We start from the raw sequence: 27,262 nt of genomic DNA, 5'->3' as shown, positions 1-27,262 counted from the left end.
AGCGAAGATGGTAATTGCATTCCGCCTAAATCTCATAAGTCAATCGAAATAACATAATTCAAAAGACAATGAGCATGACGTGAGTTGCCACTTAATTACTTCAACAGCATTTGGACGACATCAAATTCAGCCTCATCTCCCACTTTCTAATCTTTATCCCTTTCTTTCTTGGTCCCTTTTCGTTGGCAGCATGCAGAATTGAGGAACTGGGGTCTGATTTAATCATCCAAGCCAGCAAAAACAAAAGTATAGAAATAAAAATTATGAAAAATTGGGGTAAAAGAAAACTCCTCATTTACAGACCTCTGCCTTCTCAACAGAAACCAGGCTCTAAACCAATGAGGCCTATTAATTTAAGAAGAGAAAGAAATGAAGACAAATAATTCCATTTGCCTGGTAGGCCAATGATGTGATCACAAGCCAGTATAATTAAAAGGTACTTGCTGATGCTTGAGGTGAACCAAGCAAGAATCTGAATACATCGCTGAGAGAAATAATGCCTTCTACATGCTTGTTTCCTGCTTCGACAATGATAACACGCCGGACCCCTAAAATCGAGGAGGATATCAAGAATGAGATTACAATTGAGAAACCTGAACTTTCTAAAGACAAGATATTACCAGGATTTGCCAATCGCTCCATCACTTTCTGCAGAGTATCAGAATGAAGACACATCTGGCACCGCTGCCCATTGAAGAATCCATATGGAGCACTTGCATCTTGTCCAAGTTGCAATGCCTGAATTTATCTCAGAGAGAGAGAGAGAGGAGATAATTCAAATTGTCATTCATTTAAGGCATGGTTGGGCACATGCCCTTGAAGATTTCAAAGATAAAGAAAAAAGAAAGTTCTCGTTGGTGGTTTAATTAATTTATTTTGTTATTAGGGTAAGTTTTTGGCATTTGTTGTGCAAAAGTTGAGATATACAGATGATAAGATAAAGCAACTCGATATAAGAGGGTGTGCGCTAAGCAAGGTTCACCCCTATACCAAGGATACTATACCATACTAGTATTGAACCGATACTCAAGTGCATACCGAGTATCATATGCCGAACCGACCCCTATACTAATGCTATACCAATATAGTACCGATATAGGCCCAGTACCAAGATAGCGAATTTTGATACTAAAGTTTAAAAAGTATAGAGATTGGAAAATGAACCTAATGAAATTCTAATCAAGTTAAAACTTAAATAACGTAATACAGGCTTAGACCTAGAATCATTTAGACAAAATAAGACTTCTTAAACTCAAGGGTTATTAAATGGCTAATTTTAGCATTGAAATGACTAGTTAAAAGCCAAATGATAAAATTTCATATAATGTTTGGCAAGTTGACTGACCATCTTAAAAAAGGAACTAAACACTCGGTCCCTTGTTTGACTGCCATTTGATGATGATTGGTCCTCAGCTATTTTGCTCAGTCCTTTAGACCACTTTTTGAACAGTTAGTTCTATTTCCATATAAAGGTTCGCCAAACTGGTACCATGACTCTTATCGGTCGGTTACTGGTATTGTACGGTACAAGTCGTTACCATGTCGTGCCAGAGCATACCGAAACAAGGAGAGGGAGAATGATGGGAACATCAGAGCCCCATATTCAGATGATAGAGTCAATTAGTTGCTTTTATCATTGGTCGAGTCAATTTGGTTAGTTGCTTTTGTTATTGGTCGAGTCAGTTTGGTTAGTTGCTTTTGTTATTGGTCGAGTCAGTTTGGTTAGTTGCTTTTGTTATTGGTCGAGTCAATTTGGTTAGTTGTTAAGTCGTGTAATTGGGTCGAGTGATTGGATCGATTTTGGTATGTAATCAATCGGTTGACTTAGTCAATTGATTGAGGATCCAAGTTTGGTATGTCATCAATTGATTGACCTGATGTAAGGTCTATATAAAGGCCACCCCTCATGAATTAGGAATTGAATGATTGAATAAAAAAATTCTAGCCTCCTTTCTGCTTCATCTTCTTCTTCCTCCTCTTCTCTTCTTCTTGCGTCTCTATAACCTCTTCTTCCTCCTTTCCTTCTTCCTCTTTCTCTCTTCTCTCTACAATGGTCTACTATCAGCTTGGTATCAGAGCAGGCCGGCTTTGCCCCTGCTGCCAAAACCACGATCCAGTTTCTTTTCTCGTCTCTCTCTCTCTTTGTTTTCAACAGAAAAAACAAAGGCTTAACAAGACCCTCCCCTCTCAACTCGTGCCTTTCTCCCTCCCTCTCGGTTTTCACCAAGAAAAAGGGGAGAACCCCTGCGGCTGCTCCTCCCCACCACCCGTCACTCCCGTGGCCGCCCTCACCCCCGTGCACAACGCCAGCAATGCCGCCATCTTCTGAGCGCCACCTCCTACAAGTGTCGGCCCCTCCGCAACGCCACGTTGCAGTCCTTGAAGCCCCGCGCCTGCCGCTTCTTCCGCCAAGCTCCACCTGGATCTTCGCCGCAAACCACCCCACGGCCGCCCCCTCATGTCGTGGAACCGCCCTCTCCCTCGTGGCCGTCCACCGCCGCCGTCGTCACCGCACCACAGCCGCCGCACCACGACGTCCTCCGTCGAGGTCCTCCGGCTCCAAGCACCGCCTTGTCTGAGCCGCTCACCTTCCTCTTCCTTCATCCCGTCACCACCTTCTTCCTTCATTCTGTCGCCGCCTTCTTCCTCACAAGTCCTAGGACCAAGATAGCAAATTTTGATACTAAAGTTTAAAAAGTACAGAGATTGGAAAATGAACCTAATGAAATTCTAATCAAATTAAAACTTAAATAACGTAATACAAGCTTAGACCTAGAATCATTTAGACAAAATAAGACTTCTTAAACTCAAGGGTTATTAAATGGATAATTTTAGCATTGAAATGACTAGTTAAAAGCCAAATGATAAAATTTCATATAATGTTTGGCAAGTTGACTGACCATCTTAAAAAAGGAACGAAACACTTGGTCCCTTGTTTGACTTCCATTTGATTATGATTGGTCCTCAGCTATTTTGCTCGGTCCTTTAGACCACTTTTTGAACAGTTAGTCCTATTTCCATATAAAGGTTCGCCAAACTGGTACCATGACCCTTATCGGTCGGTTACTGGTATTGTACGGTACAAGTCGTTACCATGTCGTGCCAGAGCATACCGAAACAAGGAGAGGGAGAATGATGGGAACATCAGAGCCCCACATTTAGATGATAGAGTCAATTAATTGCTTTTATCATTGGTCGAGTCAGTTTGGTTAGTTGTTTTTGTCATTGGTCGAGTCAGTTTGGTTAGTTGCTTTTGTTATTGGTCGAGTCAATTTGGTTAGTTGTTAAGTCGTGTAATTGGGTCGAGTGATTGGATCGATTTTGGTATGTAATCAATCAGTTGACTTAGTCAATTGATTGAGGATCCAAGTTTGGTATGTCATCAATTGATTGACATGATGTAAGGCCTATATAAAGGCCACCCCCTCATGAATTAGGAATTAAATGATTGAATAAAAAAATTCTAGTCTCCCTTATGCTTCTTCTTCTTCCTCCTCTTCTCTTCTTCCTGCGTCTCTATAACCTCTTCTTCCTCCTTTCCTTCCTCCTCTTTCTCTCTTGTCTCTGCAGTGGTCTGCTATCAGCTTGGTATCAGAGCACGCCATCTTTGCCCCTGCTACCAAAACCACGATCCAGTTTCTTTTCTCGTCTCTCTCTCTTCGTTTTCAACAAAAAAAATAAAGGTTTAACAAACCCCTCCCCTCTCGACTCGTGCCTTTCTCCCTCCCTCTCGGTTTTCGCCAAGAAAAAGGGGAGAACCCCTGCGGCTGCTCCTCCCCACCACCCGTCACTCTTGTGGCCGCCCTCATCCCCGTGCACAACGCCAGCAATGCCGCCATCTTCCGAGCGCCACCTCCTACAAGTATCGGCCCCTCCGCAACGCCACGTTGCAGTCCTTGAAGCCCCGCCGCCTGCCGCTTCTCCTTCCGCCAAGGTCCACCTGGATCTTCGCCGCAAACCGCCCCACGGCCGCCCCCTCACGCCGCGGAACCGCCCTCTCCCTCGTGGCCGTCCACCACCGCCGTCGTCACCGCGCCACAGCCGCCACACCACGACGTCCCCGAGGTCCTCCGGCTCCAAGCACCGCCTTGTGCGAGCCGCTCGCTGCTCTCTGCCCTCTTCCTTCATCCCGTCGCCACCTTCTTCCTTCATTCTGTCGCCGCCTTCTTCCTCACAAGTCCACTGCCCTTCCGCCTTCCCTCTCTTTCCGCCGCAGCCCACCCCCCCCCCCCCCCCGCCCCCTCGCTTCCCTCATCTCCTCTCCCTCTCTGACTTTCCCTTTGGTCATCATCTCCCACCTCAAGCCCTCCACCACCCGCTGTCCTCTCCTCCAGCTTCCTCCCATTTTTGGTTCCCCAGGGTTTCAGCCCCCCTCCTTCTCCCCGCTTATCCCACTATCGGGCCAACATACCCTCACCCGAGCCCATCAGACCCCTTCCCCCCTCTTTCTGACCTGCAGCCACCAAGGCCCTCGGGTCCAACACACCAAAACAACCCCCCCCCCCCCTCCTGTGACCTGCGGCCCATCAATTCCCCAACCCCCTTTCACACAACAATGGGCCCATTTCTTCAACAGGCCCGACCCACCGCGGGCTTCCTCAGGCTCCTTCAGCCGGCCCACTGTTGCCCAGGCCCACGCGCCCTAATCCCTCCACAGGCTCCTTTCCCGCAGTGTTCCCTTCCCTCTCCAAGCCCATGTGCCTGCAGAATTTTCTCCGGCCAGACCTACACTCGACGGGATCGAGTTTTTTCCATCTGGGAGGAGTTGATGGGGACATCAAAGCCCCTCATTCAGATAATAGAGTCAATTAGTTGCTTTTATTATTGGTCGAGTCAATTTGGTTAGTTGTTTGGTTATTGGTTGAGTCAATTTGGTTAGTTGTTTGGTTATTGGTTGAGTCAGTTTGGTTAGTTACTTTTGTTATTGGTCGAGTCAGTTTGGTTAGTTGTTAAGTCGTGTAATTAGATTGAGTGATTGGATCGATTTTGGTATGTAATCAATCGGTTGACTTAGTCAATTGATTGAGGATCCAAATTTGGTATGTCGTCAATTGATTGACCTGATGTAAGGCCTATATAAAGGCCAACCTCTCATGAATTAGAAATTGAATGATTGAATAAAAAAAACCCTAGCCTCCTTTCTGCTTCTTCTTCCTCCTCCTTCTCTTCACTTCTTCCTGCGTCTCTATAACCTCTTCTTCCTCCTCCTTCCCTTCTTCTTCCTCTTTGTCTCTTCTCCCTGCAGTGGTCCGCCATCAGAGAAACAGAGGTAGGGAGGGAGGGATGGAGAGGGCGAGGAAGGAGAGAGAGAGAAGAAAGATAGAGAGAAATATAGAGGAAGGCAGTGCTGGCCTTAGCAAAGGAGAGAATGAGAGGGAGAGAGGGGAGAGGGAGAGAAAACCCTAACCCTAAACTTAATCTAGGTGGGGGGTCGAAAAGGAGAGAGAGGGATGGGGAGAGGATGGAGAGATCGATCGGTCGAGAGTCGTACCTGTTCAACCATGCCCATTCACCATCACCATCACAAGATCTTCCATTGATGTCGCTGTCGCACGGTTCGATCAAGAGAAGAAGAGAGATATCGATCAAGAGAGGGAGAGAGAAATCAATTGAGAAAGGGAGAGAGATCGAGAGAGAGAGAGAGAGGAAAATCGAGCGAGATTGGAAGAGGGGACTAGGAAGGCCTTAGGATTTTATTATAGGTCAAACCTTCCAGACCACCCAAACCATTCTGATTCTTGATCAGTTCGGTTCAGTAGGGTCCGAACCAAGGTTCGCCGTACCGGTACCGAACCCCGTACCGGTGCCGCACTAGTATAGACGTACCGAGTGTTGGTACGGTATGGTATGCGGTACGCCAGGCGTACCGATACTGGTACCCATCGGTACGGGTACCGTACGTCCGGTACCGATCGGTACAGCATACCATGGTCCGAACCATCCAGTTCGGCTAACCTTGAGTATACATATTTTATAAAGCAACTCACATGCCACGAATTAAACAAAAACTAGAACCAAATATAAAATAACAACCACGTTAGAGGCAGACCTCAGTTTTTTCTTTAAAAAAAGAACATAGATGGCAAATAATTCAAAAAAGTTGTCTGATTAACCCATTCTTTAGATGAAATTTACAAATAATATTTAACAAATACAATAAAATGCCTAAAGAACTTTAGACCCATATACTTCCACAAGACACCATTAGAGCTCCTCACTCGTAGTCATTGCCATAACCCTTCAAAAGTATAAAAGGGTGCATGATCTGATTCTTCTTGCATTAAAATTTTTCACCATTCCAAATATAGGTGATAATGTTGGACATTCAATCCTAGTCACAATAGTACAAAAATACTACATACTTCATTAAATCCACTTTGAGCTACTTGAAAGTCAATGTCCAAACAAGGTCGGTGGTTCCGTCCCAGACGGTTCGGGAGGTATCGAGCTGTATCGGAGGCCGATCGGGACAGTTCCGACCTTCAAATCGAGAAACCAATGAGAGAGGGGTAGAGGGAGAAAAAAAGAGAGGAAAAGAGAGAGAGGTTGGAAGGGAGAGGGAGAGGGAGGGAGAGAGAGGGAGAGGCAAAGAGCGGAGAGGAGAGAGGGCTTTCGAAGCCCTATGCCCCATGGTTCCAGAACAAGGGCAGAGCCCTTGTTTCGAAATGAGATAGAGGCTTCAGCCCCTTTATATATATGTTTGAAATTTTTATAGTGAAGCCGGCAAATCTTGCCGACTTTACTTTTTTCATTTTGAAATTTTTTAAAGTGAAGTCAAAAGCCCTCTCTCCCCCTCCCTTGGCCTCTCTCGCTCTCCGCCGCCCTCTCCCTCCCTCCCTCCCTCTCTCCTCCTCTCTTTTCTTCTCCCTCTCCCCCTCCCTCCACCGCCCTCTCCCGCTTTCTCCCTCCCTCCCTCTCCCTTTTCCTCCCTCTCTCTTCCTCTCTCCTCCAGCCCTCTCCCTTGTCAGTTCATATTGGGATGGCATGGCACGATACCATACCACCGACCTACCAGCACGGGTGCTCGTTCCAATCCTACAGATCTTGGTCCAACAACTATATCTTTTAATAGTGACATTCACACTATTACAAAATATCTTTAGGCTACAAAACCTTAACATTGACGGTCTGGTAAAGAAAAATATATTTTAAAACCCATTAAAAAAATATCCAATTCATGGATAATAAGTTAGAACCATTAATTTAGTGCACTTTTCCCCAAGGTTCACCAAAAAGAAGTATCAGTATTTACCTGGTGAATTTTCATTTGATCAAGATGAATCTTTGCATAAGCTCTATCTTTAGCCAAAGCTGTAATATCACTGGGCATAGAATCACCAAAGTTTTTGCATTAAAAACAAAAAGGGAACTAAAACATTCAACCGTCACACTAAATTGAAGCATAGGGTACCTTCTAGAGTATGTATCCAACAAAGAGTCATTGTCATCAACTATTGGAATTGAACTAACTCCAGCTGTGAAGCCAATCAATACAGTAGCATAAGTCCAAGATGCTTGGCAAAGAGAATAAAAACATGAAACTCGCACAGAAATTAAGATGATTATCTATTTGGAAAGAAACTAAAACAAAAAAAAAATTCAGTATCTTTTAGCACTTAAAAAATAATACTAGAGATTGCACAAAGACTGGCCATAACGAATTTGTATTTGCATTCAAGTGATGTATGCGATGGTTTATAACAGCCAAAAGCATACCTCCCAAAACATCTGGTTGATCCCTTAAAAAATTCAAAAGGATGCATCTATGTAACAAACCAATTAAAAATTTCATCCAAATAAATTCAATTAGTCACTTTTTAGCATAAAAAATGAGCTACATTTGGCTATTCTATAATTGCCATTAGGTTCTAGTTATGCTAGTTTGGTGAGATCTTCCTAAGAATTACAAGTCATCCTCACAGTTACAAGTCCTGACATTCCTAGCAGGTGGGCAAGCCCTGTAAAATTGAAAATGTTTTAAAAGCAAAAAAGAAAGAATGTCCAAGGACCTTAAAAACGAGAATTTTCCATTTAGGATAGTGCACCCGCTTCCAAGTCTCCTCGGAAACTCATCCTCGTTCCCACTTTCTAAGCATTTTCTTAGTATTTTGTTTTAGAGGCCGCTTCCACGTACCCACACCTAACATGCTTCCAATAACAAAGCCAAGGCCGGAGTTGAGACTTGAGAGTCACATTTCTAGCTAAATTTTGAGACATTCTTAACCTAGGAGTGCAAAATCAGCTTGGCTATATCTTACTTTTGCCAACAATTATTGTAGACAACGTGTTAACAACCCGATACATAGCAGAGAGGAAGTTGGAAAAACTAAGAGGAGAAGAAACAAAGAATAGAAATGATAGAACTTTTGATATGCATTTATTTGCACAAATGAAATAATATTTCAACTTTTGCTTTTGGCCCAATGAAAGTGATGATAACGCATACATATAACACTTATACTAAGTACCAAAGCCCATGATAAAACAAATGGTAACTACAATGTATTTGTCAAGATCTAATTACAATTACCATTTAATTCATTTGGTTATCAAGAATTAAAGAGAGTTCCACCTTGCACTAACAAAGATAGGGCAGCACCAAGTGTTGCACTGGGTCTCAACATTGACAACAGTCTCCCATTTGACTCCCCTGTTTTTGGGACCCATGTGCCCAAAGGAACAGTACATATAGGTCGTTGCAAAATGGGTAAAGAACTAGAACAATGCCTAAAGTACCTGCAAATACCTGAAAATTAAGATTACAGCACTTGTCATTACATCAATGAATGGACTAAATGAGGCTTGTATATAAGTAACACCAAAAGAAATTACAACTACAGGTGCATATGATCATGGGCAAGGGAGATAGTATAGAGCTTACATTTAAGTATTCCTGAAAGGGATGCGATATGCAGCAACTGAGGAAACAACCCATCCGATGATGAAGAATGAATGATTGGAACAGTTGAAATGTCATTTTGCAAAATCTTCAAAGCAACATCTTTCAGTGAATCATAGGGGCCAGCCTGTAGACACCGAGTGCATTCAATATATAGATCTTGAGATGGCATTTACAAAAGACAGATGAAAAATGGGAAAAGACATGCTAGATGTAAGTTTTTTACCCAAACAAAATGATATGTTTGAAAGGCATTATGCATGCCACTGAATTGCGAACACACCATACCAAATTTTAAAAGAAACAGAAAGGAATTTCATGGGAACTTACATGGATTAGCCACCTATGAAATGTTCTTCCATGTGGATCCATTTGCTTACTGAGTTGTTGTTTTGCCTCCTTCCAAGCAGATACTGTGTGAGTTTCGAGCTCATCCTCTGTTAGATTTGAGCCATGATTACCAAGCTGCAAAAAGTTACAACAGTATTATATTTAACAACACATTAAAAAGATCTGTGAAAAAATTATGGGACAAGGAGAAGAAAAGGAAGAGAAAGAAGAAAATGAAACAGAAAAGGAAGAAAAGAATGTTTGCAGAACTACGCAAATCCAATCACTACCAACTAATGTAGCAATACTGTTATAGATCACACTAAATGTGCAGCACATTCAGAACAAAAGTGAAATAATGGAAGCATGCATGTTCAAACAGGAATAAGCATAAAATGACTAGTTTGAAGGCCACAATGCAAAACTAGAATAAGAAAATAAAGATGTTAGAAACTTAGAAGACCAATTTTTTCATTCTACAATCATTTCTTAGAATTTAAGTTTGTATCATAACAATCATTAAAACAAGCCCTTATCAATGATTGATTATTTATGACCAAATAATTTCAGTATTACTCTATTGCCGAAATGGCACCCAACACCAAAAGGTTAAATCTTGAGAAGTTATTACTACCAATTAGAATATAAATTTATAAATAGCACATGCAGTCCAAAATTATTACAATATCTTCATGAATCTACCAAAGAAAATAAACTTTTACATATTAAGTTTTGCATATTTTCAATTCAAGTATAAAAACTTGGTTAAGTAAACAACTTTTAACAAGATCAAGAAAATGATTTAACAAATATTTTCATAAGAATTTATTTTAACCAAGTTAATTTATTTTTCTCATTTTATGAGAAAAAAGCTAATATTTGTGGATCAGTTATTGGGTAATAGAAAGAGAATTAAGAAACAATTTGAAGTAAAAAAATGATGAAATCGTAGCATATTGTTCTGAGATAGCTACCATGTTCGTTTATATGTTACCTTAATAAAGGTAGGCTTTTCAATTGATGAGTCATTTGTGAACAACTTGTTTTTGACTCAGCAAAAGATCACTAAACTAGTAATCAAGCCATGCTGGAGCCAAGGATCTAAGCTCAAAAAAGTTTTGAGGTGAGCTGGAGCAATGGCCACCATAGCAATATATAGTTTTGTATATTTCATATTAGCATCATATTGGACCATAAATGTTTCAACTGTCTGCTGCTCTATTTCTTTATGATTAAGAAACATTTCAAGCACTGAGGTGCGAACTACTGCAACTGGTAAAGCCATTCTGGTTGGTACCAATGACCTGCGCTGAGCCCCACCATCACTGGATTTTCAGCCAGGGGTGCTCCCATTCTAGTTCTCAAAAAGAACACTTACAACCACTCGAGGTTGACAATTACAACCAATTCTCAATAAGAAATGCAAGGGGAGTACCTTGGAATTGATGTGTGTCAGGTCTATTGGTCTACTAGCTGAGATCTTGCTCCAAAGATCTACAAAGGGTATGGGACTGCAAAGAGAATCCTGAAATCTTTACTCCAAATTTCTACTTACAGTTCTGCACCTGTTTTCTGATCTCTTCAAATCTCACTCTAGCACCTGCTTCCGAGGTGCTGCTAACTTTCAACTATTTTGACAGCTCAATATCTCCACTCCAGTACCCAAATCTGCACCCACACCTACTATCAATCATGTTAACTTAAGTTGGAGCATTTGATGTGCTATTTGTTAGCAGCTCATTTATGACATGATATTGATCAGCGTAAGCTTGAGCTTGGAATTGAAGTCAAAACAGCAATAAACTGACAAAGCTCAACAAACCATCAATATAATGCAAAGCTTGAGCTGGATCAGGCTTGCTGAAGTTCAGCTCAAAAACACCCCTAATCAAGAGGAAACATGAATAATCAAATAGCTTATTACCATATGCATGTGAAGGAACATAACCAAAGATACTCTCATCAAACCACAATATGCAACAATTTCTTTGCACAACACACTAATTTGCAATTTCAAATTTCCGTGCAGATAAAACCCAGCTTGAATTGCATTACAGATAAATTAATACACACGTGGAACTGTTAATCTACCCCCATGCTGTCGTACTCAACAATAGATATATAATATATTTAAGCATAACAGTGCCTTTTTGAATCCAAATTTCATTTCTTGGAATGAACTAAAAATGCAAGAAGATAGGCCATCAAAAAAATATACATATACACATGGAACCGACCGCATACACAATAAAACATCAAAATAAGGCACCTTCTTCAAGGGACACTCCAGTGCCCGCCAAGCCGACCGAACCGGTGTACCGATAGGCTCCGGTACCGGTTGGAACCGGTGTCGAACCGGAACCCAAAAAAAAAAAGAGGGCGACACGCGCGCACGGACACGCTCTGTGGCATTAAATGCCCCACGCGGCCCCGCATGGGCTCGCTGCTTTGCGCTAGTCCCCGCGTGCAGGCGCGGGGAAATCGTGCGAGCGCGGGGAACCGCGCGGAATCGAGATTCCTACGCCTAGAATCGCGCACGGGACGAGCAATTCCCCGCTCGCGGGCGCGCGGAAATTTTTTTTTTTTCCCTTCCCTTCTTCCTCCTTCCCAAACCCTCTCCTCTTCTTTCTTCCCCTCTCTCCTTCTCTCTTCTCCTCTCTTTCCCCCCTTCTCCCACGAGCAAGGAAGGAACCGTTGGGAGGGCTGCGCGTGCATCGGGGTGCTCGAGAGGGGGTCGGCCCGAGGCACGTCGAAGCGCCTTCTTCTTCTCTTCTTCTTCTCCTCTTCCTCTTCTTCTTCCTCTTCTTGCTTCCTCTTCTTTCTTCCTCTTTCTTCCTCTTCTCCTTTTTCTCTTCTTTCTTCTTCCCCGCTCAGTTCCGGCCCTGAACCGTTTTATGTGACTGTACCATACCGGTGGGGGTTGGTACCGGTATGGTACGTGCTGAACCGGCCCATACTGAACCGGCCGGTTCAGCAAGCCTTGGGACACTCTTAGGTCATCACAGCACAGCTTAAAAAAAATTAGTGCAATGTTCAGATAGAAACTTGAATGTATGCAGCAAAATTGGTAAAGACAAAAATGAGAAATTAGTGGATATTAACTAACGACCACCCACAGGATGAGCAAATCAAAATACGCGGAAAAAGAGAAAAACAATTTGTTTTGCCTAAAGCAATACTCTTAAATTCACAAGATTTTGACTTTGAATTTTTGGATGACATATTAAAAGTGCCAGCATGCTTGAATGGTTATCAAGCCTGTTCTTTAAAGGTATGCAAATAAAAGTAGGATCCATGATAAATTAAGAATTGCAGGAAGACTCCTCAAATGGGTCCACAAACAAACAGTACTGCTCCTGATAATTTCTAACCAAGGGTACTCTAAACTAATTACAAAAAGGGATTTTGAACATGCTTGCATGTGCAACCAATTCAAAAACAATAGTAGATAGAACTGAAACATTAATAACTATAACCATAATCATCAAGCCTTATCCCAACTCCCAAGTATATAGGATCAACTTTATATATCCTCATTCGGCAATTCCTATTCAGAGCCACCTCAGATTAACTCCAAGCTTTTCCATATCTTTTCTCGCACCTCCATCCATGTCACCTCAAATCTTTCCTCCTATATCCTTCAATAGAAATTAAAGTATCTCTTCTTATTGGAGCCACCTCATGTCTTCGTTGAACTTGCCCATACCATCTCAAGTAATTTCTCATCAATTTGCCCTTAATTTTTGCATTTGCAAGAGCTCCTCTAATATCCTCGTTTCTTAATCTCCCTTCTAGTCTTACCACACATTCATCATGACATTTTCATTTATGCTAAACTTGCTTGCCTGAACCCTCTTTATTGTCCCACTTTCTATGCCATAGAAGTTGGAACATTGTAGGCCTTATTGTTGTTATATATAGAATTAAAATGTCGAAGTCACAAATCTCATATCACACACAAAAGAATCTCATGAAGAATATATGGTTTCTTGGATAATCCAGCATGCATTGCCAATTGACAAAAGGGATTTATTACAATGCTCCGTTCTCATCCATACAGCTATGTAGGTGAATTCATTCGAACAGTCCATCTTTAAATAAGTGGTTTCATATCTTTAAATTTTAGCAGTGGATGCCTGACCAGCTATACAAGTACAAGTGAAAGATGAAAGCATTTTAGTGATTCAATTCAACCCGGAGGGCAGTTTACTACTTTATAAAGGGCACCTCATTCGTGTCCTCAAACCCCTCTACTACTCCATCCATCTTCTGCCAAGTAGTTCCTCCATCACTTATAGTCCATCCTGTGGCCCCTAAGCTGCAACGTTGTGGTAGTCATCTTCTGTGCCCCCTTTGCCTTGTGGCCTCCCCTGATGATGCTTGCTCCAATCACGATACCCCTCCTCCCACAGCCACCTCTCATTTTCACACCTCGTTTGACTGCCCCTTCCCCTACATCAGGTCTCTCAGCCACCGCCTCTTTCCATTGGCTAACAGTTATCCTCTCATCCTCAATGATCTCACCCCCTCCATTCTGCCTCCAATTCATCAATATAGTTTCTAGACTGGTCTACCATTTTTTGTCCCTAGAGTTAGTTGGGGGAAGGAGTCAGTGGTAAGTAGAGGAGGAATGGTTCTGAGGTTGGCAGGGAAGTGCAATGGGATCGACGAGCAAGGAAGGGCAAGTGGGATGCCTAGTGGGAAGAAAGACTGGTCCGTAACGGTACTGAGACAGCAGAGCATGGTATAGATTGTTTGGAGGGTGTGAGCAATTGATTGAGTCTTTTCCTTTTTTACCCTTTATTAAACCAATGGCCAGGATTAAAAGTTATACCAATTAAAAGTTAATAAAGAAGTATTGTAGCAAAACCTTGGTACAAACAGAATACATAGGGTGGAAAGTGGAAACAGGAGCACATGAATTAAGAATCAAGAATGGCCATATTGATGCCAATGGTAAGAACACCACATCTCTACTATAATATATGGAATCGTATTGTAAATAAATCAAAAGGTAATCGGGTCAGCTAGGAACTTCATTGAATGAACAAGCAGGTGAGAGAGCAAAGTAGATTGAGTTTTTTGACACCAAGGAGAATAAGAAGATGTTTGCCATTGAAATTGGGCAATGGTTATGCTCAACTAGTCATACAACAGATCCTGGGATCTTTTTATTATTTTCTTGACAGAAATGCACCAGTTTTTTTTTTCTTTTTCCTGCACATAAGTTCTATGGTCCAAGTTAAAAGAGCTGAACATGACTTGAGACAGCCATGAACAGTGTTTGTTCGAGTTCTATTATAACAGAATCAATCAATGACTAATTATTTTACACCAAGGTACGCTATTTCGGTATTGGGCCTCATGCCGGTACCACCCTGTTACTGTGTCGGCACGCCTGATAAGGAAGTTGGTTCAGCATACTGAGTATCGATACACTCACCATACTGCATACTGGTACAAAATTTGTATAGTACGGCACACCCCATATTGTCCAGTACGATACACCTCGTACCGTCCGGTTCAATACGGTATGATATCTTGTTTCACATGAATAGAATCATTCTACACCAAGGATCGCCGTACCGGTACCGGTAGGCGTACCGGTACCGGTTGGCCACTGGTTCGGCCTGGTTTATGCATCCAAAAGCCCAAAAAAATTTGGAACCTTCGCACCTGTTTGTAGCTGATACCATTTTTTAATGCCGAACCGGACCGATCAGAGATCGGACCGGTTCGTTACGGACTCGTTCAGCATTCCTTGTCCTACACTACCAAATCAGTCTATGTAAAAAGAGTTTAACTAATCTTATCGAGAAAGAAGGAAGAATTTATATCATGTAATATGAAGCTTAAGAATGCAGTCTAATCTGATGGGTCTTGATGCAGCTAATAAAGTCAACTTGACCCCTATTCCTTGAAACAAGCTTAGTAAAACTTTTATTTACTAATTCTTCAGGAAAGAAAATGCTAGCTATAATATTTTCCACGTTAATTTCCTTCAATGATGCAATTTATTGAAGGGTTATGCTGCATATTATATCTTTAAGCATCAATGCAGTAAATTCATTCAACGGACATGTCACCAGCAATTTTAGAATGATGAAGGAAAACATTAGCAAGCCCTATCATTCAGGCAACAAGGAATGGGCACATTATCTTGCAAAAGAGTTCACAGGAATCCTTTCTAAGTAAGCACATTCCATGATTCAAAACAGCTCTATACAGAAAGCATTACTTAATTTAACAAACCAAGCCAGTCATAATTCATAGTTAACAGAGAATGACTAAAGAACCAACTACAACTAGCAATTTTCCTGGAATAAAGAACAATATTGTCTTGGCTAAGATTAAAACCAGTGAGAAACAACATTCCACACGCACCTCTTTCAGAATTAATATGAAGTCCAATGCACTTAACACTCCGACAAATTGCCCCTGGTATGAGTTCCATAAAGGAGCCACAGGAATTCCCTGTAAGCAATTTGATTTCAGACAGCAAGCATAGATGACAACTTGACAAAGCTTTGATCAATATGCAAAGGTATAATACATCAAACTTATAGTTTTTAACAGTGGAAGAACTTGTCCTGCTCTAAAGATATAATGTGCTTAATAAACATCCATACATAAAAAGCATCTTGAGAAGGACAGGGACATCAAACAAGAGAAGAGTAGAAAAATTTCTATTTTAGAGAGCCAATTGATTTATATGCCAAGTTTAAAATATCTTTCAGCTAAACTTGAAAGTTCCTTGACACGCATTTAATTTGCACATATTCCCAGATATGGAGGCAATTTTAAACCATAGCTAGATAATTTAGAACATATAGAATAAGGATTTAATAGAGATTATTTTTGACAGAATTCAGGTGGCCTGATAGTAGGAGATGCATGGAATTCAAAAGATGAGACAGTAAGAACCAGAAAGCTAAGATAAGCCAGCCTAGAAGTCTAGAACAGAAGAGAAAATCAATGATAGGCAAATGCGCCACCAAACAGATGATGCTAGCTAATAAAGAATGATTCCAAATGCCAGATTGTAAACCTTCTAGGGTCCAAGGATTCGAAAAAAAGAAACCAAAAGGATGAATGCAATATTAGATATAACTATTATAAGAGCTATATCCTACTGTGTTAAAATTAGCTTGCAGAGTCCTCTGCCAAAACATTCCAATCAGGGGGCATATTTCCTGTTGTTTTTAGATAAGCAACTAGGCACCCACAAGCGGCAATGCATGAATTGCTATTAAGTTGAGCCTAGCCACCTAAGAAGCAGCCAGGACAAGATAATTAAACACAAGCCCACATATTAACTGGTCTACTGCCTCCCCATGAACAAGGTTTCTCCCCTTAATTTTCAGACTTCAAAATAAATATCTTCTAATAGATTGTACCAAGCAATAATCAACTGCAGCCACTGTATCCTGGTTATTTTATATCTTGCTAACTTTAGACGAAAATACAATGGAGATAGATTGGATAATGCATATCCGTATTTGTATTTATACTTTGCTGTCAGATGGAATGGATACAGGTAAACATAAAATTTGAATATCAATATATAGATCTATATTTAGAAAAAAAAATATGGATAAGAATAGGAGAAAAGCGTGAAGGATACCCAATATAAAGACACAAAGAAATAATCACATCTAATGCTAATGAATTCAGATTTGCCAATGTGTCTGGTAAATGTGTTGCCAAGATGTAAAGTGACCCATAATTATGGGCCCACCACTAAATTAAAGTCACTAATAGATTGGATCAGACCCTAAGAGTACCCAACAAAGCTCTGTATCAGTTTCTCTTCAGAGTTTCCTATAGATCATGTTGCAAGCTCATGCGTCAATCTGCAGTTTGGAGTTAAAATTTCTTTCTAAAACAACTTGACAATAAATTAGTGCTAATATCTACCAACCAATATATGCACATTTTTTTCTCTGAGTTTGGTGATGAAGCAGCATTTCTAAATTATTTATGATAATTATGCCCTAATATTATCAAGCATATGTTCATAGAACATGAGTAATATTTGATCATTGCATTTTGCAAATCAAAGTGCCCCACAGCCAATAAAAAAGTGATTGTGCAAAGTCAAGGCATTGTTCATTAATGAGAAAAATATCAAAGAGTGCAAACATTCCATCAGTTCTTACTATCCTGCAGTCTTGCAGGTCATAGAAATTTAAACAATAAGACATAATGATCATCAAATAAAAATAGCTGGAACACAGTTAATCAATTCCATCCTTTAAGACTAGAGGTACCTGCTCAAGGCATTGTTCATTAATGAGAAAAATATCAAAGAGTGCAAACATTCCATCAGTTCTTACTATCCTGCAGTCTTGCAGGTCATAGAAATTTAAACAATAAGACATAATGATCATCAAATAAAAATAGCTGGAACACAGTTAATCAATTCCATCCTTTAAGACTAGAGGTACCTGCTCATAAAGGATTTGAAATGCTTGCTTGACAGGCAAATTAACATCAAGAGCAATGACCTGAAATCACATGCGCACTTTGAATCACAAGATGGGCGAGTGTCAACAATAGTACAGTACAAAAACATGAAATCATTCATTGAAAGGAAACTAGTTATACCTTCCCTGACTCTGGAAGCAACTCATAGGCAGTATGGCTGGACAAGAATGAAGAAATACGATGGCGAGAGACCTCTATATCAGCCTCCGATATCGTCAAAGTTGACTCTTGCAGGGCACCACGTGATGACATAGCCTATTTGGCATAACAGAATTTGCGACAGAGAAACAATCAAGAGTCAAGACGATGAATCCAATAATTCTGCTAATTCCTCACCAATAATATCTAAAAATCTAAAAACATATGATTGGAAAAAAAATATTAAAGATTTCACCTTCTGGTTTCTTGCAATTCACAACTGTAAGGAGATAAATAGAGAGTAGCTGAGAAGAGGACAATAATGGCTCTCATAGGCATCAACCAAAAGCCAAAAGACAGGATAATCAAAGCATCCTGCCATAATTTCCACCCTTTTCTGTTCCCCTTTCAACTCTCTTTTTTTCCTCCTTTATAATCTTCTTGCACTTCTAGTTCTTTTATGGATGTTTTTTCCTCTGTGCACTCACCTAGCCACTTCACGAATTCCACCTTTGCTTTTTGGACATTGTTCAACTTGGAAATGGAAAAAGTCAAGTTTGCTGTATTGGATTTTACACACAAACCATGGTTATTACAGACAGTCCTTAGTCTATGACCCCAACAAATTGTGGACAATTCCATCATCGTTTGTCCTACGCATACATTAAGTTCACATTATTGATGTAAAATCACTTAATCCTGTATTTTCAGTTATTTAAGTAAAATCCTTTTTACTATATACATATTTTAGAGTATGTATACATGGCAATCATTACTTCGAAGTATTATTCAACACATATTTACTGAAGCATATTTAATTATTTTAGAGTTTGGGCAACCCCTTTGAGGGAGAAGCTACGTGGCAACCCTGATTCACTGCCAAATGGATTCATAGAACAGACATAGTCTTTTCCTCTTCAAAGGTAAATAAATTACAGATACGAGGATGAGTGGAAGGTTATCATGCACCCATCTCAGGTTCATTCATATTCTTCCAAGGGAAATAATACTAATTTTCTATTACATATTCACAACTAAATATATTTAAGTTACTCAACATTCATTGGCTGCAAGTAAATATATATACCGCATGTATATTAAGTATGTTATGAGTTTATTTGGCATAAAGATGCACTTTGGATTCACATGGAATGGCTAATTTAATGAAAAGCTTTTTTTTGCACAAGGTATAACTAGCAATTCTTATTTATTTGTTAGAGAATTGACCATGGATCTATTGCTTTCATTTGGTAGTACTGGGAATACCCATAATTCTGAGTTTCATGTTACTTTTCCCAAAACACATATCAGAGCCCGGGAAATCCCATTCAATCTGATTGGATGACAGTTTCTCAAACTGAAATGAATATGTTGATCAAACCAAACATTGCAATATACCAGGCCTTCAAACTCCTTTTAAAGGATTTATCAAAGATTAACAATATACCTAGGAAGATATTTCAAATACCACACATGAGACAAGACATGCAAGTTTGATGTATCCATTTGATATCTTCATGTCCTAGAATCAACAAATTACAACCCGCATTGTTTACAAATCTCCAGGTCTTTCTCAGCTACAATAACTTGATAATTACCACAAGAACAAATTCTACCTGTTACGGTCGAAAGATTCTTTCAAAAACAATCCATCTTTTTTACGGTTACTGGTTTTAAAATGAAAGTAAAAGGTTTTGTCACCTCTCAACTGTCTCTCCATTTGGTAAGATTTCGTTGGCCCAAGCTCTTGTTGATATATCAATGCAAAAAAAAAAAAAGCCCAACCAACCAGGCTCAACCCAACCCAATTTTGGCCGGGCTCAAGCTGAGGTTTTAGGCCTAGCTAGTTGAGCTAGTCTTATAATTTTAGTCTCAATATGAAATCAGGCATGGCTTGGGTTTGCTATTTTAGCATAGCATGGCCTAGCCCAACTCAACTATATAACAATATATTTTATTTTAATATATGATAAGTTATATATTTTTTATATATTGTAAATTACTTATATTATATAACCTAGCCTGACTACAACCCACTATCATGACTTTTGCCTCCCTCTCTCTCTCTCTCTCTCTCTCTCTCTCTCTCTCTCTAATCAAGTTAAATCCATTTGGCCAAGCCCGACTGGCCCAACTTGTCCTAGGTAAGGCAGGGCGATCGCAACTACACTCAACCAAGCTCGGTATCTTTAGACTTAAGGCTACGACTAGCTAGGCTTGGGAGTGGTTTGGATTGTCTTGATCAAGATTCGTCGTCTCGGTACCGAACCATGTACCGGTGCCACACTAGCACAATGTCGCTATGGTACGGTAAAAAAAATTTTTGCGTACCGAGTGTCGGTACGCCACCCATACCGAGTATCGGTACCAGTACAATACGGTATGCCCCGTACCGTCCGATTCAAGATAGTACGGCGTACCATGGTCTTGATACTAGACCTTGGCCCAGCACGACCTAGCATATGCTCAAGCCTACTTGTTGAGAAGAAATTAATCCAATTCGAAGTTGTAAATGTATATACTATATACCACTCGATCATAGAATAGAAACCCAGAATCATTCAAATCAAACTTCCTTCCTATTAATTTGGAAGTTCTCAAATACAAATTATAATTTAGTTTTAAAGCCAAAGATCATGGTTTTCAGATGAGCAATCAAAAAGACTCTATAGCATCCTCAAGGTGCGTACCGGTCCTCCAATGGTCATAGCACCAAGTACTCCTTGACAAACTCTAATACAATGATCAAATTTACACACGAGCATCTCTCATAAAATCTGTGCAATGACAAATCGCTTTAAAGCCCAAACTTCCATTTTTCCTACTCGTGCATGTTGCTTGCCCCTTTCTTTAGAGGAAGAAAATTCAAAATATAAAGTTAGACAGCTAAATGCACACTGAGGTGCAGCTAAGGAACCAGGGGACCTCCTCAAAGAGAAGATAGGAGCCAATCGGTGACTTGCACTTGAATTGACGTTGCGCCTTTCGATTAGGTCCCATTAGGAACGAGACCAGTACTTGAGTTATACATAACTTATATATACATATATATATATGTGTGTGTGTGTGTGTGTGTGTGTGTGTGTTATACTACATATATTATATATTTATATACATACATGATCATCTACAAGAATTACAAATAAACTTATTATAATATATGTTAGTTAGTATTGATTAAAATACTTATATATTGCTCAAGTTGACCTTTGAGAGCATGAGTAGTGTGTGCCTACATATATAAACTACAAAATACAACAACCACATCAAAGTTTTCAAACATACCAGGCATTAAGATGACTCCCTAAACCACACCCCATCCTAGCCCAGACTCGTCAAACTTAACTATCCAAAAACCAATTGACTATTCAAGTTTCACCACATATCTACCTTTATATATCCAATTTTTCCCAAAAGATCATTTACCTGTGACATTTTTTGTAAGCCTCATCATCACCTTTCCTAAGCCATTATCCTTTTAAAAGACCTCATATTAGGAAAGAAATATTGTTGTTTGAAGGATAAACTATTCAATCCTTTTATTTTTAACACTAAGATAAAGAAAAGCTCAACTGAACTCAATCCAACTAAGCTTTAATCCCAAACTAGTTGGTGTTGCCTACATAAATCCCTTTCCTCCATTCTGTCCGGCTTAGAGATACACATTCTAAAAGATGTTAAGATATCAAGTCCTTCCTTATGATGTCATCCCATATGAATCGATCTACCTCTACCCCTCTATATTCCTTCTAGATATATCAAATCACTCCTTCATATTGGTGCATCCCTCGGCCTATGTTTATCCAACCATCTAAGTCATCCTTCTCTCAATTTATCCTTAATTAGTGCTACCTCCATCATTTTGTGAATGACTTCATTTCTTATTCTATAATTTCTTGTATTACCATGCATCCATCTCTGCATTCTCATTTCAGCCACACTCATCTTGCGCATCAAAAGAGAAATAGTTTCTACCTTCTACAAGAAATGAAGATCTAGGCCTGATATCAGTTAGGGGACCAAGTCCCTGTGGCAGCAAGAAACCCTCATGTTGATACACGATACACCAAGGTGTCCTGAATCCAATCCAAGACCCCCTTTTTTTCCTTTGTTTTATGACTTTTTTAGGGTCGCTAAGCCTTGTTTTGTGGTTTTTTAAATCATATATTAGGGTTGTTATGATCTTCCTCTTCCTTCCTTTCTCTACTAAAACACCGACAATGGTTAAAATGGAACCAATGCCTTTTTGACTGCATTTTGGTTGGCATCAAACAAGAGTATGTAGTATTTGTCATGTCCCACTTGGTACCAATCTTTACTGACAAAGTTGGCACCCTTGTAAGTGGACCGGGGGTCCTAGGTGCGTCCTAGGATCCAGTTAGTCACCAATCCAATCTAAGATAGCCAATACAGACTGATATCGACCAGGTCCTCAATTCATAACTTTTTATATTCACTTGAGAAACACAAATTTCAACATCTTTAAACATGCAACCACAAATCTCAAGGTGACACCAAGTATGAACAACATTCAATCATGAAGCATCTAATTAGTTGTCAATGAAATTCAAACCTTTTGGTAGGTGCACATTGTACATCATTCCCAATGCCTAATGCACATCAGTGAATAATTGTTTCGCGTATGAATAAATTAGTAAAGCATCTATCGTAACTAAATGAAGTTTTTCATATGACAAAATTAAGAGACAATCCGAGGTTTTTAAATTTTGACTACCAAAACTGCTCGAATTCTAGCAGTTTCTGCTACTTGTACTTTCTTTTATACAAACTGGACCCCTTTTGGCTAAAACTACCATCTACATGACTAGAAGTCTCATCGCTAGTTTCGGTCTTCAATTTTTTTTTTTTTTTGTATGCTTGCTCGTGGGTGTTGAATAGAGCCCATGAAGCTTATTAGAAATCTAAACATTAATTCTGTGTTTAAGTTTGGAAAACAAAAAGGGAAAATGATAACTGCTCCTTTTGGAATAGTTATTTCACAATTTTTTTCTTTTTGTGCAATAGCTTCTAGAATAACTCAAGGCGGAGGCCTGAGAGTGTTTTTTGATCAGAAAAACAAAAGAAGAAGGTCCACTAAGGGCTTTAAGCTAAGAATAGCAATATGACAATTTCTACCCTTGGAAAAGTTAGCATAAGCAGTTTTGACTGGAATACCATTCCTTACTTATGCCTATTTTTCAAAAGATGTTTGGCGAGCATAAAGCTTATTCTAGACCTTCTACCCACTGCAATCCCAAACTAAATGCTGCCCAATTTTGCTAAAATGGCTTAAAACTTTAAGCATGTGGGTGTTATTGGAGTATGATTTTAAGCATGTGGCTGTTGGATTGTCAAGAATACAAAAAAAAGCATTTTCAAAAAATAAATGTATTAACACTTTAAATCCATATGTGCATGTAAAAGTGTTCATCTACACCTATATGAGTACGTTTATACAAGTTGACAACATCTATAAATATGCATGTGCATTTTATATACTTATGTATGTTTATGTACATGATTAACATAAATCTGTACCATCTAAAAAGAATTAATCACAAAAGCTAATTGTCATCTTACTGCATGTTGGAAGGTTTCGTAGTCCACGTCCATGTTCATTCTACTGCCAGCTGCCTCGGGGCTTAAGACTGCAGGTCTTGGATCAAGTTCCCGTGCAAGAAGCAATGTGTTCACTATCCCATAATTTCCCACCACATAAGGTTGCCGCTCATCGTGCCGCCATTCCCCATCAACATAGAACTTATACTGCATACAAGAGGGCACGAAGAAAATGAGTTAAAGGCCCAAAAGCAACAGATGGAATATTAACACATCTAAAGTCATTATATAATTAGATACTTTTCCTTAAATGCATGTGGATACACACTAACGGGACGTGATGCTGAACACCAGACGGGTGTCTTCAGTCAGATATTTGCATAAATATCTGCATGTGGTGCATATTTGTATGAATGTGTATTCATAAAATAATTCAGATCTTAGTCTTATGCGGTGTAAAGAAATGCGTTGATCTTAGATCTCAGATCTTAAACATTTCAATTGAGAATGTGAGGAAGGTAACTATGTTATGACATATGCATCCAATGAATCAACTTAAAATCAACATCTATTTAATCCAAGGCATGCCGAACTAGGCCGAACCATCCGATTCACTCTGTACCAAACTAAACTGGCGGGGAACCAGGTTGGTTCGGCCCTAAATTTCGAAATCCTTCTTGAACCACCCCGAACTGGGCGGTTCAAAGCGGAACCGGTGGAACCACTCGGTTCGCACCGGTTTGAACTAGTTCCCACCCAGACACACCCCTCTTTAAAAGGCTTAAATCATGGTCTATTGAATTGGAGTGAACCACCTGTTCACCCTGTACCAAACCAGTGCTAACCGGCATGGATCCTGATACAGGTTCGGCAGATCTTGATTTAATCTATAATTTAATTAGAAATAGCATCAAGATACCATGCACATATCATAAATTTAAAAATGGCGAATGATGCTAACAAAAATGAAGAATCATGAACCTAGCATTCATAGGAATAAGAACCACGTGCTGACCTGGTGAATGCCGGGTGCCAAGTTCCATATAGTTTGAAATACAGAAGGACAACCTTCCACAGGAGACATCATTATATGGTCAGTCCACCTAAGACAGATAATTCAAGACAGATCAGTTTGAAGTAAAGACGCAAGAGTTATATTGTGGCAGATATACATACACAATTCCAAAGCTGTGAAGGTCATGATATGACAAAAACACAACATTAATTTTATAACCAAGTATCCTCTCTATGAAAAAAAAATAACTCTGAACAAACAGCAGGTTTAATGTCTAGCTAGTCAGAAGCAGATCCATACATGCACATGCCCATTAACTTGCATACATACATACATGCATGAACATATCCCCTATATAATGTATAGTCTGGTATAAATTTACAAGATTATAGCCACACCAATTTCCACGCTACACCACGTAATTGCCGATGGCCCTCCCTGAATTTCATGGTACCCCTAACTCATAAACTCCTAGCACTCTATATTGTTAGATTCACATTGAATAGTTTTCGCATCTACGGGTACCATTTCAATAATAAAGGATACTAAACCTCAGTGCAGTGATGGTATATCTTAATCCAATGTGTGTGTGTGCGCGCGCGCGCACATATATACCCACACATTTTACATATATATAGACAGATAGATAGATACATAGATAGATATAGATAGATACTTATATGTATACTAAAAACAAGTAGAAACCTAATAAACAACACATTAAGCACAGCAGGGAAGGGTAGGAAACAATTGAAACTGACCTTGTGAAAGAGCCAGTGAGAAGAACCCTTTTCCCTCCATAAGGCCACACAAACTGCGTTGGAATTAGCACCCCACCTGAGGCTCCAGTTGCATCTTGTGAAGGATTTGTCCCGGGGTTAAACATTGTTCAAATCTTCCAACAAGAACTACCCAATAAACGATGCCCGATGATATTATTCCGCTACCTCTAGTTTCTTCCGTAAAACAAAAGAATTAGCACTCTCGAACAACCCATCTCCTGCTCCGATGCTTCTGGTCAACACAAAACCTCATGGAAACTGAGGATCGGGTAGAGCATGTTCCACTACTCTAAAAACCCACCAAGGAAAAACCCTGTCCTAATTTGAGTTTCTTCCTGCAACGGGATCCTCCACAGATTCGCAGAGGACCCCTCATGATCACGCATTCCAGGCCAGAGGATCACCAAAAACCAAGGGATGCATTGAATCACCTATTAATCCCGTAAAAATGCCACCTTTCGCACCCAAAAGCCGCTCTCTTCAACTGACTTAATTGGAAAACAGGCAAATCCTATGATTTCACCCAAAGAGCTAGCTTAAAATTTCAAAACTTCAAACCCAGCACCTTCTCGATCAACACTCGAAGCTAATCCGAATCTTGCAATCTCTCCAATCAACCACAAAACTTCAAAAACAACACTATAAATTCGAAAAGTAACTGCGACCGTGAAGATTAATTATAGAAAGAAACTCAACATTTCCGATAAAAAAAATAAATGTAGAAAGCCAGAATTGCCCATAGAACAAACTGAAACCGTCGAATCGGGAAGCGGCAAAGAAGAACAGAGATCTTGCGAGGCCGATTTCAGATCGAAATCGAGTGGAAATTTGGGAGTAAGAGGAAAAGGGGAAAATGGCGAGGAGAGGGAGAGCGAACGAACGACGGAGTGAGGGGAAGGAGGCAATGAAAGGAAAAAAATAATAATAAATTCGGCATTTTCGACTTATTTTTCGCTTATTTTATTGCAAGGGTAGGAGACGGAATGAAAGGGAGGAGGCCGGCACATCCGGTAAATCTCAGCCGCAGATATTAGATCGTGCGGTGTTAAAATGCAATCCGACGTGGGGCCCTGAATCAAGGCTTGTTGGCTCAAATCAGCTGTTTCGTCTTTGGGCAGCTTTATCTGATCAATGACGTGGAACTAACTGCAATGCAATCCCGAATGTGACGTAATGTGAGTCAAACTGATCGTTGCTGATGTCATTCACGTGCCTTCCACGTGACAGATTGATGCTTCTTTTTTTTTTTTTTTTGGTTGGGAAAGTCTGAGGCCAACCCTGAAATTAAGTGTAAACATGCAACAACCAGTTCTATGTCAAAATTTACAACACTGCCAACCTGTCTGACACCCACTTAAAGCATCCGCAACAAAGTGACCATTACGAGTTGCCATGAATGTAAAACATGCTCTCTTCCAATGTAATATATTCTTATGTAGTACTTTTCTTTTTTTTTTTAATAGATGACTCATATAATTTTAGCATGATATAATTTTGATTTTTTTAAAATATTGCAAGTTTGTTTAAGAAAAACATAAAGATTGTTACCAAACACATTTCCTACTTTAATTTCTATATTTTTTATTTTTTAAAAAAAATAGTACCAAATGGGGATTAATACTTTCAAAAAAAATTAGAAAAATAGTTATTAGATTTCCTAGTTTTTGCTTTTCAAGTATAGTAAACAAACAACAAGTTTGATTTTTTTAAGAAAATTGAGTTTTCCAAACAGTTCTTTTTGCATCTAAATATGCCCTAAACCTCCATTTTCTTCTTTTAAAGAAATAGTCTAGCAAATTTTTCTTGCTTTGTTTTTTTCCCTCTTCTAATCACACTCTCATATCTCCTACGTACTCTTCATTTTTTGGAAAGGCACGTACATTACAAGTGTTAAATACTAGTATATAATAGTTATAATGTCTTGTTAGAGGTTGTAGTCATACTCTTTATTTTTTAAAATTCTCAATATGATCTCCCAAGTAACCCCTCATTGTTTCTAACTTAGATTTTTCTACCCATCCTGCTTTTCTCCCTTATATTCTTGGATATCGA

At 39.6% G+C, this 27,262-nt stretch overlaps 1 protein-coding gene across 1 annotated transcript; it reads right to left on the bottom strand.

The window, feature by feature from the left end:
* On the bottom strand, positions 1-26,139 carry LOC103716045 (sucrose nonfermenting 4-like protein). Its single transcript, XM_039124613.1, has 14 exons — positions 25,642-26,139; positions 25,190-25,442; positions 24,429-24,516; positions 23,435-23,620; positions 17,837-17,971; positions 17,677-17,736; positions 15,614-15,703; positions 9,230-9,364; positions 8,882-9,026; positions 8,573-8,746; positions 7,412-7,475; positions 7,253-7,322; positions 621-738; positions 1-548 (listed from the first exon to the last, which is right to left on the bottom strand). The coding sequence occupies exons 2-14, from the start codon at positions 25,312-25,314 to the stop codon at positions 430-432; spliced, it is 1,509 nt and encodes a 502-aa protein (XP_038980541.1). The 5' UTR covers positions 25,315-25,442; positions 25,642-26,139; the 3' UTR covers positions 1-429.
* Between the last annotated feature and the right edge of the window lie 1,123 nt (positions 26,140-27,262).

This window comes from Phoenix dactylifera, chromosome 3 (assembly GCF_009389715.1).
Source record: "Phoenix dactylifera cultivar Barhee BC4 chromosome 3, palm_55x_up_171113_PBpolish2nd_filt_p, whole genome shotgun sequence".
Lineage (NCBI taxonomy): Eukaryota > Viridiplantae > Streptophyta > Magnoliopsida > Arecales > Arecaceae > Phoenix > Phoenix dactylifera.
This window is presented reverse-complemented; position numbering and strand designations above follow the sequence as displayed.

What these genes read in the sequence shown, in the direction of transcription:
- LOC103716045 (XM_039124613.1), bottom strand. Translation starts at nt 25,314, where the DNA reads ATGTTTAACCCCGGGACAAATCCTTCACAAGATGCAACTGGAGCCTCA. An exon ending in ACGAAACCTTCCAACATGCA is followed by an intron (nt 17,972 to 23,434) that starts GTAAGATGACAA and finishes TATGCCAAATAG; the next exon opens with GCTATGTCATCACGTGGTGC. An exon ending in TCATATTAATTCTGAAAGAG is followed by an intron (nt 9,365 to 15,613) that starts GTGCGTGTGGAA and finishes AACTTTTTGCAG; the next exon opens with CTTGGTAATCATGGCTCAAA.